Source organism: Pristis pectinata, chromosome 2 (genome assembly GCF_009764475.1).
Source record: "Pristis pectinata isolate sPriPec2 chromosome 2, sPriPec2.1.pri, whole genome shotgun sequence".
NCBI lineage: Eukaryota > Metazoa > Chordata > Chondrichthyes > Rhinopristiformes > Pristidae > Pristis > Pristis pectinata.
Genome location: NC_067406.1, coordinates 13775195 through 13788936, shown reverse-complemented (window position 1 = coordinate 13788936; position 13742 = coordinate 13775195). Strand labels below are relative to the sequence as shown.

Here is a 13742-nt window from a genome sequence, read left to right as displayed (position 1 = left end):
AATACGAAGGGATCTTGGAGTACAAGTCCATAGGTCAGTGAAAGTGGCCATGCAAGCAGATAGGGCGGTAAAGAAGGTGGATGGCATACTTGTCTACATTGGTCAGGGCATTAAGTCTGAGAGTTAGGATTTCATGTTGCAGCTATATAAACTTTGGTTAGGCCGCGCTTGGAGTACTGTGTACAATTTTGGTCGCCCTACGGGAAGGCTTCGGAATGGGTGCAAAAGAGGTTTACTGGAATGCTATCTGGATTAGCGGGTATCAGGAGAGTTTCAATAAACTTGGGTTGGTCTGGAGCGTCAGAGGCTGAGGGGAGACCTGATAGAGGCATAGGGTAGACAGTCTGAATCTTTCTTCCAGGATAGAAATATCAAATACTGGAGGACATGCATTTTAAGGTGTGAGGGGGAAGGAGATGCGCAGGGCAAGTGATAGGTGCCTGGAATAGGCTGCCAGGGGGAGTGGCGAAAGCAGATACAATAATGGCACCCAAGAGGCTTTTAGATAGGCGCATGAATATGCAGGAAATGGAGGGATATTGATCATGCACAGGCAGATTTAGTTTAGTTCAATTTAATTTAGCATTGTTTGGTGCAGACATTGTGGGCTGAAGGGCCTGTTCCTGTGCTGTACTGTTCCATATTAATCTCATTTTCCAGCACATAGCCCATAGCCTTCATTACCATGGCATTTGCTCACCTAAATACTTCAAATGTTGTGAGAGTACCTGCCTCCACCATCCCCTCAGTCAGTGAGGCTCAGGTTTCTACCACCGTCCGGGTTGAAAAATTCCTCCTCAAATCCCCGCAACAGAAAATGCTGGAAATACTCAGCAGTTCAGGCAGCACCTGTGGGAAGAGAAACAGAGTTAACGTTTCAGGTCGAAGACCCTTTGTCAAATCAGAAACGTTAACCGTGTTCCCTTCCCACAGATGTGGCCTGACCTGCTTAGTATTTCCAACCTTTCCTGTTTTCATTTTAGATTTCCCAGAATCCGCAGATTTTTCTTTTAAATTTCACTTGACAATCACTCTCTGCCTCCCATCACCAAGCTAATTTTGGATGCAATTTTCCAAGTTGCCCAGATCCCATGGGCTCAAATAGTCCAGTATCCCATGTGGGAATCTGTCAAAGATCTTACTGAAGTCCATGCTGACAACACCTATAGCATTATCCTCATCAACACACCTCAAAAATTTCAGTCGAATTAGTCAGATAGGATGTGCCTTTAACATAATCATGCTAACTATCCCTAATCAATCCATGTCCCTCTGTACAGATGAATCCTACCTCTCAGAATCTTTTCCCAGTAATTTCCCTACCACTAATGTTAAACTAATTATCACACTAATTAACACATGAACCTGCAGCTTCTTCAACAAAAATATTTAACAGAAGCTCCTAGGGCTCATAAAGTAGGAAACCATACACATACCATGTTGTGCTGTTGCAAAAATTCTGCTGCATTCTCCTCAGCATTGCCTCCAATCTCTCCAATTAAAATGATGCCTTCTGTTTTAGGGTCCTTCAGGAAGACTTCGAGGCAATCAATGAAGTCTGTTCCGTTGAAAGGATCCCCACCAATTCCTAGGATTAATAAAATCAAAATCACCAATGTTACTGGGGACTTCATCACTACAAATTAAGATTGTGTGACTGTTTTATTATCTCAACCTCACAAATCCAGCTATTAGAGAATAACCTCCAGGTTTGTTTGTTTTGGTTGCAAGTTGTCAGTCAAACCAGTTTCTCACTTTCCAGATGTGAAGACCACAGGGAAAGGTTTTTCTTCTTTTTAAGTCACGACAAACATTATGAAAGGCTCTGGCTGACAGCCAGTGTGCCAGCTGCAAGATTAATGCATTATGAACAAAGACAAAGGAAGCCGTAGAGAACTGGACTCTGTCATGAGGAGAGATCACTAACATTCATTCCTCTGCATCCTATATCCAGCATACTCCCAAACCAGCAGTGATCAGACAAACTCGTACATCATTTTAGGATGGTGCAATCTGCCCCCCGTAACCTGCAGTGAACATTTTCACAATGCCGCAAGATTCAGATAGGGTCTATTTGGAGAATCAAGTTTCCCTGATTCTTTCCTTCCAAAAACAAATGGACCAGCACACCAGTGAAGAATAGGAAAAATAAAGTGTTTTGTATCCTCTTTTCATATACTTGAATAGATATGCCAAATAACTCCAATTTACATGGAAAACACAAGCTAGCAAATACATGTTTATACCATCTTTTAAAAGGCTGCCAAACTATGAGAGAGCAAAATAATGCTGAGAAAATGTGATGTCTTCCCATTTAATTAACATATAATACCCATTATTTCCACAGCTGTAATTGCTGGATGCCAAGGGCAAGAAAGACTCGGCAATAAAGTAATTTAAAAAAACAAATAAAACCAACTCTAAAAGTGGTTTGAGCTATTTTTATATCGTCTGCACTGGAGTGGTTTGTATTGCTGCTTAGGAGAAGACTAGGTGTTGAGTTACTGCCAACAGCATTAATAACAAGCTGTAGGCTAGTGTCCATAAAATCCAACATGGTTTTGTCTTGCAAACAAAAAGGGAAAAGGAACTGCAAGTCCTAATATTACAGTGCAACTTCAATCAAGACGCACACTCCACTCACAACTGGAGTACCAAAAGAGGTCATGAATCAATGCACTCAATTTGAAATTTTCTTTGCACAGTCACATGCGGCAACACAACACGAAAACGCTAGCATACGCAGGACAAGTCTGACGCTGACAAGGAAGTACATGCTTACCAACACACAGAGACTGGCCCAGGTCAACCTGCGTGGTCTGGTGAACAGCTTCATATGTTAGTGTACCAGATCTTGATACAATACCTGAAAACAAGTACATTTGTTTAGTGAAAGCATGACAAATGGTTTCATTCTTAAAATAATTTGGTATGCATTATCCTCCATACAATCCTGATTTAATTACTACAAGTCCATAACATTACCCAGAGGAGAAGTGTAGTCAAGATCCTCAATCTGAACTAAATTGGTCATCCTCAGATGGTGGCTCTTGAGGCTTTAATACTGGCATTTAACAAAGTAATTGCTCAGCTAATGAAGCAAACAGCACCTTCCTGAGCAATGACAAACAACATTAAGGCATGGGCTGCTAAGTGATTGGCAAAATTTGTGTCACACTGGTTTACAACCAGAGAGAGTCTAACCATTTCCCCTTGACAGACAATAAACATTTCACAGGTCATAGGATAAGAAAGTGGTTATTTAATCAAATTTAGCATGTTCCTCCAATCAGTGAAGGTTGATTCTTAACCTAACTCCATTTATTGGCCTCTCGGGAGATTATTTATTCACGTTCAGGACCCAGCCAACATTTACTGTCCATCTCTAAATAAGATGACGACGGTTTGCCACCTCTTGAAGCAATGCAGTCCTGGTGAAGACATGACTCTATGCTAGTTGGGGAGTTCCAGAATTTAGGCCCAGCAGTGGATGGAAGATTGACTGACTGGCAGAAGGCAAAGAGTGGGAATAAAGGGGACCTTTTCTAATTGGCTGCCGGTGAAGTGGTGTTCCGCAGGGGTTCTTGTTGGGTCCACTACTTTTCACTTTATATGTTAATGATCTGGATGATGGAGTTGAGGGCTTTGTGGCCAAGTTTGCAGATGATACAAAGATAGGTGGAGGGGCAGGTAGTATTGAGGAAGCAGGGAGTCTGCAGAAGGACTTAGGATAGGTTGGGAGAATGGGCAAAGAAGTGGCAGATGGAATACAGCGTAGGGAACTGTACGGTCATGCACTTTGGTAGAAGGAATAAAAGGTGTAGACTATTTTCTAAGTGGGAAGCGAATTCAGAAATCGGAGGTGCAAAGGGACTTGGGATCCTAGTGCAGGATTCCCTAAAGGTTAACTTGCAGGTTGAGCCGGTAGTAAGGCAGGCAAATGCAATGTTAGCATTCATTTTAAAAGGACTAGAATATAAAAGCAAGGATGTAATGCTGAGGCTTTATAAGACATTGGCCAGACCACATTTGGAGTATTATGAGCAGTTTTGGGCCACATATCTAAGGAAGGATGTACTGGCATTGGAGAGGGTCCAGAGGAGGCTCACAAGAAAGATCCTGGGAATAAAGGGGTTAATGTATGAGGAGTGTTTGATGGCTCTGGGCCTGTACTCGCTGGAGTTTAGAAGGATGAAGGTGGAATCTCATTGAAACCTACTAAATATTGAAAGGCCTGGATAGAGGGGACATGGAAAGGAGGTTTCCAGTGGTCGGAGTCTAGGACCAGAGGGCACAGCCTCAGAATAGAAGGATGTCCCTTCAGAACAGAGAGGAGGAGGAACTTCTTTAGCCAAAGGGTGGTAAATCTACGGAATTCATTGCCACATACAGTCGTGGAGACCAAGTCATTGGGTATATTTAAGGTGGAGGTTGATAGGTTCTTGATTAGTAAGGGTGTCAAAGGTTATGGGGAGAAGGCAGGAGAATGGGGTTGAGAGGGAAAAATAAATCAGCCATGATCGAATGGCAGAGCAGACTCGAAGGGCCAAATGGCATAATTCTGCTCCTATGTCTTATGGTCTTATAAAGGAACAGTGACATATTTCCAAGTCAAGACAGGAGCAAATTAGAAGGAACTTGCAAGTGGTGGTGTTCACATGCATGTGCTGCACAATTCTCTGTAGGATCATGGAAACTTCAAATCAAATCACCCTTAACTTCTTAAGTTCCAGCAAATAAAACCGTCTTCTCAGAATTTAATTTTAAGTTGTCCATGTACCACTCTGGCAATTCTAACCTTCACTCACTCCAATATACCCATCCTAATAGCACAATGCCCAGAAATGTTCACACAATATGTAGATGTGGCATAACTCCTATTCTCCAATCCTTGGGAATGCAGTGGCTAGTGTTCTTTTAGCCTTCATGATTATCATCTGTCCCTGTCCATGACATTTTAATGACCCATGCACACAGAACCCCTACATAAATCCTCTTTGGATTGCTGATGACTGCTTCTAGCTTTTCACCATTTATAAAGCACACTCCCCTGCCGGTCCTAAGTTCAAAGTGGATAACGTCATACTTACCTTCACTGAAATGGACTAAGCATACTTTAGCTCATTTACAATTAATCTCTTGTTAATTCAGTGTTTCTACCTGTTCTGCTTACAAAACCATCTGTGTATACCATGGCAAAACTTGGATGTAGCTTTCTATCCCATCATCTAATATAGTCGGTGAATAGTTGCAATCCCAAAGAAACAGAATATGATTGAAGCCGCACCTTCTCAAGTAAGAACATCCCAGTTTCTATTCTGTCCCGTGCCACTTAGCCCATTTCCCTGCCAGATCAACAATTTGCCTTCAATCCCAAGAGTTTTTAAATCTTGGCTAATAATCACTTTTGTTGCAGAAAACAACTCTGAACACGTTTCATGAATTAACTACCTTTTAATCATGTGGAAGTTGCAATCTATATGAAAATCAAATGTATCCTCCTTACCCATCACTGCACCTTCACTATCATCAGTACAATTGTCACATGAACCTGTCACACGAATACTGTAGCTACAAGAGCATGTCACAGGCTGGCTACTCTACACTGAGTGAGTTACCACACTATCTCCAAAAGTCTTTCCAGCGAAAGTGCAAGTCAGTGCAACAATACACGAAAAGTGCTGGAGGGACTCAGCAGGTCAGGCAGCATCCATGGAGGGAAATAAACAGTCGACGTTTTGGGCTGAGACTCTTCATCAGGACAAGAAAGGAAGAGGGTAGAAGCCAGAATAAGAAGGGGGGGGGGGGGAGGAGGGGGACGAGCACATACAGGCAGGTGATAGGTGAGTTCAGGTGAGAGGGGGAAGGTAGGTGGGTGGAGGGGGGGGGATACAATGTAATAAACTGAGAGGTGATAGGTAGAAGAGGTAAAAGGGCTGAAGGAGGAGGAATCCAGTAGGAGAGGGCAGTGGACCATGGAATAATGTCAGTGCAACAGTTGCCTCCAAGTACAGCTGAGTGGATGAGAGCAACTACACCAACACTCAAGAAAACAGCAAACAGGACAAAGTTACTTGTGTGATTCCCATCCTCCTATGGCTCTTCATCACCAACGACTTATGGCTGCAATGTGCACCAATTACAAAATGCAAAAACAACACCAACCAAACACGCAACTACTACCAGTTCGAAGGACAAGAGCAACAGACACACTAGAACATCACCACCTGCAATTTCCCCTTGAAAGTCTCACTCCTTCCTTGTTTAAAAATACAATTGCTGTTCGCTCATAGAAGTGGATTTAAATCCTGAAACTCCCTAGTCAACTCTGTAGGAGTGGCAAGTACATAGTTCAAGAAGGTTGCTTCCCTCTACTTTTGAGCACAACAGGGAATGGCAATAAATGTTGGCCTTCCCAGGTGCTTCCACATTCCATGCATAGGAAAGCATTTTTCTTCCTGGGAAGTGGCTTTAATCTGGATACTTTCCTCACTCTCAAGTGACAGCTTCTGAACTGCATGTGTGCAGATTCATGACGAGTACCGGATTCAATGGAGCTGTCACGCCTCTCTAGTTTTAACAGCATGCCAAGGCTCTTAAAATAGGGAGCAAATGGGTTAAGTATTGCAGTGGAATCCACAGGCATGGAATCATAAAACAGCAAAATGTTAATTCCTTTAAAAGGGGTAGTAGTAGAAGAAGATACATAGATATATCATATTGGGTTGTATTGGTGGACAAGTAACCAAAAGTTCCAACTAACAGCATGGTAGTGCGTGGACAGGCATGGTAGTGTAGTGGTTAGTGTAACACTTAGCATAACACTATTGCAGTGCCAGCAACCCGGGTTCAATTCCATCTGCCGTCTGTAAGGAGTTTGTACTTTCTCCCTGTTTCTGCGTGGGTTTCCTCCGGGTGCTCCGGTTTCCTCCCACATTCCAAAGACATACGAGTTAGGAAGTTGTGGGCATATGTTGGCACCGGAAGCGTGGCAACACTTGCAGGCTGCCCCCCAGAATACTCTAAGCAAAAGATGTATTTCACTGTGTGTTTCAATATACCCGTGACTAATAAAGATATCTTGTCTTATCTAAAACTAGGGCAAAGCCCATTAAGATAGTTTGAGAAGGAGTTTAATTTAAACAAAAACACTAGAAAAATAAGCAATAGCTGTAAAAGTGACTGGACTATTCCAGAGGACATCTGTTTAAGGTCAGAGGATGAATGTTCTGGGGAGATGTCAGAGGTAGGTTCTTTACACAGAGAGTGGTGAGTGCCTGGAACGTACTGCTGGGGGTAGTTGTAGAGGCTGATACAATAGGGACATTTAAAAGGCTCTTTGATAGGCACATGGAAGTAAGAAAAATGGAGTATTGTGGGCTGTGCAGGAGGGAAGGGTTAGATTGATCACAGAGGAGGTGTTCATACAGTTCAGCACAACATTGTGGGCTGAAGGGCCCGTACTGTGCTGTACTGTTCTATAAAGCCAGATTGCAAATCCCAACTGGCTCACAAAAGTTCTTTAAGGATGGAAAACTTGAGCTGTGCCTTGATCCTTTGTGTAGGCTGCTATTCACCAACAGTATGCATCAAGTGAAAATCAAAAGAAACAGCAGATGTTGAAAATGTAAAATAAAAGAAAACAAAGGATGCTGGAAATACTCAACAGGTCAGACCACAACTGTGGGAAGAGAAATAGAGCTAACACTTAAGGTCAAAGACCCTTCTTCAGAACTGGGAAGGAGACAAGAGAAGCTCATCAGGGAGGAAAGGGGAATTCTAATAGGGTAAGACTGAGGTGACCATGGGAGTAAGATTTAAAAAAGGTCATGTGGTCAATGAGTGAATGAGAGCAGTTAGTGTGAGAACATAGACAAAAGAATGCAGGAGCGCAAAATGCAGAGCAGAAACACCTACCTGGCGGGTCAGGCTAAGCACTCAGAGGGGGAGAAAGGGAGAAAAAACACTAAGTTGCGCCAATATGGGCAAATGGGACTAGATGGGAATCTTGGTCGGTTTAAATTAAATTCATTCTCAAACTGGATGGGAATCTTGGTCAGCATGGACTAGTTGGGAAGAAGGACAGGTTTCCGTGCTGTGTGACTCTAATATCACAGATGGGCAACCGGTAACAGAGAAATCAAGTTACCTGAAGTTGTCAGAAGGCTGCACTGTGTCCAGAGGGAGGACGAGGTTCTGTTCCTCAAGCCTGCATTGGGTTTCATTGTAACCGTGCTGGAGGCCCCAGACTTATAGGTCAGGTGGGAGTGGAATGGGGAATTACAGGGGCAGTCAACAGGAAGGTCAGGGTCACTCGAGCACTGAACACAGGTGTTCTGCAAAGCAGTCACCCAATCTGCATTTGGTTTCTCCAGCATAGGAGAGAACACATTGTGAATGCCGAATGCAGTACAGCACACAGAGTGCAAGTTGATCACTACTTCATCTGGAAAGACTATTTAGGTCCCTGGATGGTGGGAACGGAAGTGGTGAAAGGACAAGTGTTGCATTGCTTGAGGTTGCAAGGGAAGGTGCCGTAAGACAAGGATGGTTGGTGGGAATGGTAGAGTGGACCAGGGAGTTGGAAAGGGAACGGCCCCTGCACAATGGAGAGGAGAGGGGAAGATGTGTCTGGGTAGGGGAATCTCTTTGAAGTGCATGGTTTGAATTGTCTATTTCCTTACCAAGACCTTGCTTGTTTACTTTTTAATGACACAGGTAGCAGTCATTCAGCCAATTTGATCCATGCTGGCTTCCAGCTGACCAATTCCACCCCCAGTCCCAGATCCACCTCCCCTTCTCTAACATCTCTGCAAGATATGCTCTAACATGCACATCAAAGTCCTTTGATTCTTCTGCAACACAAAGGACCAATTTACACTAGCCAATTAACCTACCACACATACAGTATCAGTGGTCAGGATCAAACCTGCGTCCCTAGGGCTGTGAAGCAGTAGCACTAATTGCTGCATAATTGCAGAATGATTTCAGCTAACTTTGTGTAGTTGTCATTACCCTGTTATAGAAAAGCCATTATTAAGCTGGAAAGAGTGCAAAGAAGATTTCCGAGAATGTTGCCAGGACTCGAGGGCCTGAGTTACAGAGAGAGGTTGGGCAGGCTTGGACTTTATTCCTTGGAGCATAGGAGACTGAGGGGTGACCTTATAATTATGTGTAAAATCACGAGGGGCATAGATAGGGTGAATGCACACGATTCCCTTTCCCTGGGAAAAAGACCAAGAACTAGAGTGCATAGGTTTAAGGGAGGAAAGATTTAAAAGGGACAGGAGGGGCAACTTCTTCACGCAGAGAGTGATGCATATATGGAAAGAGCTGCCAGAAGTGATTGAAGCAGATACAATGCAACATTTAAAAGACACTTGGACAGGTTCATGGATAGGAAATGTTTAGAGGGATATGGGCCAAACACTGGCAAATTAGGATTAGTTTAGATGAGCATTTTGGTCAGCATGGATCAGTGGGGCCAAAGGACCTGTTTCCACGCTGTATGACTCAATGGCTCTAAATTTGCCCCATCCACATCAGGAACTCCAGATCTCGTGGGGTAGGGCTCCACAGACGTATACTATTTAATGCACTCTCTCTACAAAGCAGCCGAGGTAGAATGAGTCTCAACATGGTTAGCATAACACTTTACAGCACCAGCGACCCGGGTTCAATTCCAACCACTGTCTGTAAGGAGTTTGTACGTTCTCCCCGTGTCTGCGTGGATTTCCTTCGGGTGTTCTGGTTTCCTCCCACATTCCAAAAGACGTACGGGTTAGGAAGTTGTGGGCATGCTATGTTGGCGCTGGAAGCGTGGCGACACTTGCAGGCTCCCCCCAGAACACTACGCAAAAGATGCATTTCACTGTGCGTTTCGAAGTACATGTGACTAATAAAGCTATCTTTAAAATATTAAATCTTTTGCTGACAGTTGGAAGAGAACAGCTGGCAAAGTGTTCATTACAAGCCATCGGATGGCAAAATAAGTTCATAGAACTGATCTGAGAGACAGAGGATGGTGGGTATATGGAATGAGCTGCCTGAAGGATTGGTAGAGGCAGGTACAAATACGATGTTTAAAAGACACTTGGACAGGTGCATGCACAGGAAAGTTTTAGAGAGACGTGGGCCAAATGCAGACGTGGAATTAGTGAAAATAAGCATCTTGGTTGGCATGGATGAGTTGGGCCAATGAGCCTGTTTCCTTCATATATAACTGTATGAAAAGCCCTTTAAGGTTGAAAAGCTTGAGCTCTGTCCTGGTCTGACCTAGGTGCCGTTTTAGGCCAGCAATATAGCAGATCATAGGGTTACATCATGGAAACAGGCCACTTGGCTCACCATATCCCAACCAATCAGTATGCACCTATCTGTATCAATCCTATCTTCAAGCACTTGGCCTGTACCTTCTATTGCCTAGGTGACTTGTGCTCGTCTCAACATTTCTTAAATGCCTTCAGCAACTCTGCTCCTACCACTCTCTCAGACAGTGTAGTCCAGGTACTCACTGGGTGAAAAGGATCCCCTACAAATCACTTACTCTAAGACTGCGTCCATTAGTTTTATCTACCTCCAATGTGGGGAAAAATTCAATCATTTCCCCTCTGCTCCAGGGAAAACAGACCTAGTCTCTCCAGTTTCTCCTCATAACTGAAACGCTCCTTCCCAGGCACAGCCCAGTGGATATTCTATGAATCTTCTCCAGTGCTATCACATCTTTAAGAGATGACTCTTTCTTTGAAGAATCATCTCACACAGTTGTTTCCTGATTTCTACACCGACACATTGAAGCACAAGAACCAGGAAGGTGCTGGAGGTCAGATACTAACACCTGTTGGCCACCTGCTCTGCCAGCAAACTCAGACTCACTCACCAACTTAAATGGAGAGGCAAGTCTAGGCAAAAGGGCTTTCCCCCCCCTTGTTTCAGTTAACATTAATACATTTTAATTAAATGATGCGTTAAATGAGTTTTAAAGTAAGTTTTAATAATTTTTATATTTAATTACTTGGCTATCAAAAGGCCATAAGGGAGATCTGAGCAGGGGTTTGGCATCTGTCACTTGAGGCTTAGTAGCTTCCTACAGACTACTCCACTTCACAGGATGGCTGTGGCAGAGAGGCCTCCTCTATTTGACCCATGGGGCCACAAAAGATTTGTATGGCAGGGGGATTATGTGGGAGCCAATGCAAGATATGTGCCAGATCCAGCATGATTTGGCCCAGCAGGTTTTAGCATAATCAGATTTGCAAATTGAACACAATCCTGCACTCAACTGAAAGCCAGAGCAGAAATCTGGACTAATATTTTGCCCTCCTTGACCTCCAGGCCCTGGATGAACAGCAGTACCCTAATTACTATTAGGAATGAAAATTTTAATTCAACAGATGACTAAGAAAGAAAGCTTAATACTTTTCTTATCTGTATAGTTCAGATAGACTTGTGAAACCATATTATTCCTAAATTCATTTTGATTATTTCAGACTTAATGGAGAAATTGAACACTCAACTAAAACAAATCCCAGGATCCTTCTAACTGCTACTTAGTGACATCTATTAGAAAATGTCCATGAGTGGGTGTCAGGTGACAGCAGGATTAGTCTCAGTTTAATGCTCTTCACACTTATGGGCTACTGATAATTAGGTCTGGATTTTGCAGCCAGTGACAAAGAAACAGCTACTTTGAGAAAAGCTGTCCACAACAATCTTTCCATCACTCTAGTGTGAATTTGAGACAAGCAATGCATAACTTAAATACTTCCAACATTGGTTACTAGTGGCTCCAAGAGATCTCCGGGATTCAGTAGCAGTGAGCAGTCAACCGCATTGAGGAATTTTCAAGGAGTATTGGAAATATAAAGCACAATTTACATAAAATCTTCAACATTTTGCAGAAAAGCAGTGTGTGGATTGAAACACAGAAGATTAAGGTTACAACTAAAATGCTGCACAAATGCTTTCAAACAAAAATTATAAAGCAAGGAATTCTGAAATAATCCACGGATGACAATCCACATGGAAAATTAGTCTATCAAAGCTAGGGAGATTGTCGAGCAGTAATTATGTCTCAGAACATCATTTACAAAAAAGCACTTACAATTCAAGGAATAAGCAAAAAAGTTTTCAGGGATAGTCAAACTGAGAAGAGTTTGCAAATACCAAAGGTTCAAGATGGATCACCACTTTCTGAAAATTAAACCAAAGGAGGTTCTAAAACAGAACAAGCTATGGAGGAGCTGAGGAATCATTCATAGCATTACCTGAATTTCTGCATTTAATATGCACGTACATGCTTCGGAAACTGCTGCCAGCTTTATGGAGTAATGAAAGGGGATGTTGATAGCTTTGCCATTATTACAAGCACAATAGATTTAGGCATAAATAATGCCCACAAACTAGATATCTGAGGATTGCCTACCATCGGGGAGGTGGTACAGGAGCCTCACTCAATGATTCAGAACCAGTTTCTTCCCCTCCACCATCAGATTTCTGAACAGTCCATGAACACTACCTCGTTATTCCTTTTTTTGCATTATTTATTTGCTTTTTATAGTAATTTTGTGTCTTTGCACTGTATTGCTGCCACAAAAACAACACATTTCACGTCATCTAAGTCAGTGATAATAAATCTGACTCTGATTTTCATTTCTTTCCTCAAGTTATGATATGCCCACCCAATCTTTTTTTTAACCCCCAATTTGTAGATATCCTCTCCCCACCATTCACAATAGTTCCTTCCGCTGTCTGCATCCCACAAGCTGGGATCTCTTCCAAATTCTCATCTTCATCTCAATGTCGTATCATTCTCACAATCAAATCTTTGGGCACGTGCCTTAATCATTCCCCAGGTTTGACACTTGTTGCCCTTGCTCTTCTTAAGTGATTGCATTAAATATAAAAATGCAAATTGAAGTTTCCTTCAGTACATATTACTGCCAAAAGTTCTTGAGAGATAAAAATCAATTTGGCTTTGATACTCACCAATTCTTCCCTTCTTATGGATATGTCCAGGCATGATTCCAATTTTACACTCTCCAGGCTAACAAAAAAATTAATTAATTCAGGAGGTTATTGCAAGTTAAAGCTCATGCACAGCAGTTGAAGTAGCAGAATGCAAAGAATAAGAATTGCTTTGAACATTTATTTTAAGGGAAACATGCCGTAACAACAAAAGAAAAACAAGTGAAGTCAATGTTAGCAGCTCAAACGAAGCTAATTTAAAAAAAGGGGATATATGACAACAAGATACATAGCAACCTCAGAATGAAGATCATTACAGTGTACTACACAGGGAAAGCAATTGTGCTTGTTCTTAGTACATGATGTCCTCTCCATGGCATCTGGGCACTGCTGGCAAAGCAGCATTTAGGAATAACGATATTCATTACTCATCCCTTAATGTTCTGAAAACTTTAAGAATCTATCACCCAATGCTGAACTGCAGCTCTGGAGTTACAGCCTGGAGAGGGGTGGTACATTTCCCACCCTCCTAGAGCTAGTTTGGATTTTTAATTAGTATGCTTTTCATTTTTTTTTCCCAAATATACACAAAAAGGATAAAATTTATTAGTTCCAAATTTACAGCATAGAATGTGAACAGGCAACACTCGGATTCTTACTATCCCCTCCTGCTTCTAATTTGCATGTCTGTGAGTGTGTACATCATATGTACGTACAGCAAGTAATTGGAAAGACAAATGGATGGAGTACAAAAGTAGAGCAGTCTTGCTTGCTAC

At 42.5% G+C, this 13742-nt stretch overlaps 1 protein-coding gene across 2 annotated transcripts in view; it reads right to left on the bottom strand.

Annotated features, from left to right (window-relative positions):
- The window catches only part of suclg1 (succinate-CoA ligase GDP/ADP-forming subunit alph), an 87395-nt gene that overhangs the window by 36490 nt on the left and 37163 nt on the right, over nucleotides 1–13742 (bottom strand). For both annotated transcript variants that reach the window (XM_052042446.1, XM_052042456.1), the window contains exons 5-7: nucleotides 12988–13045; nucleotides 2783–2866; nucleotides 1437–1588 (exon numbers count right to left, since the gene is read on the bottom strand). In XM_052042446.1, coding sequence (XP_051898406.1) covers nucleotides 1437–1588; nucleotides 2783–2866; nucleotides 12988–13045 — 294 coding nt within the window. The remainder of the gene's footprint in view (nucleotides 1–1436; nucleotides 1589–2782; nucleotides 2867–12987; nucleotides 13046–13742) is intronic.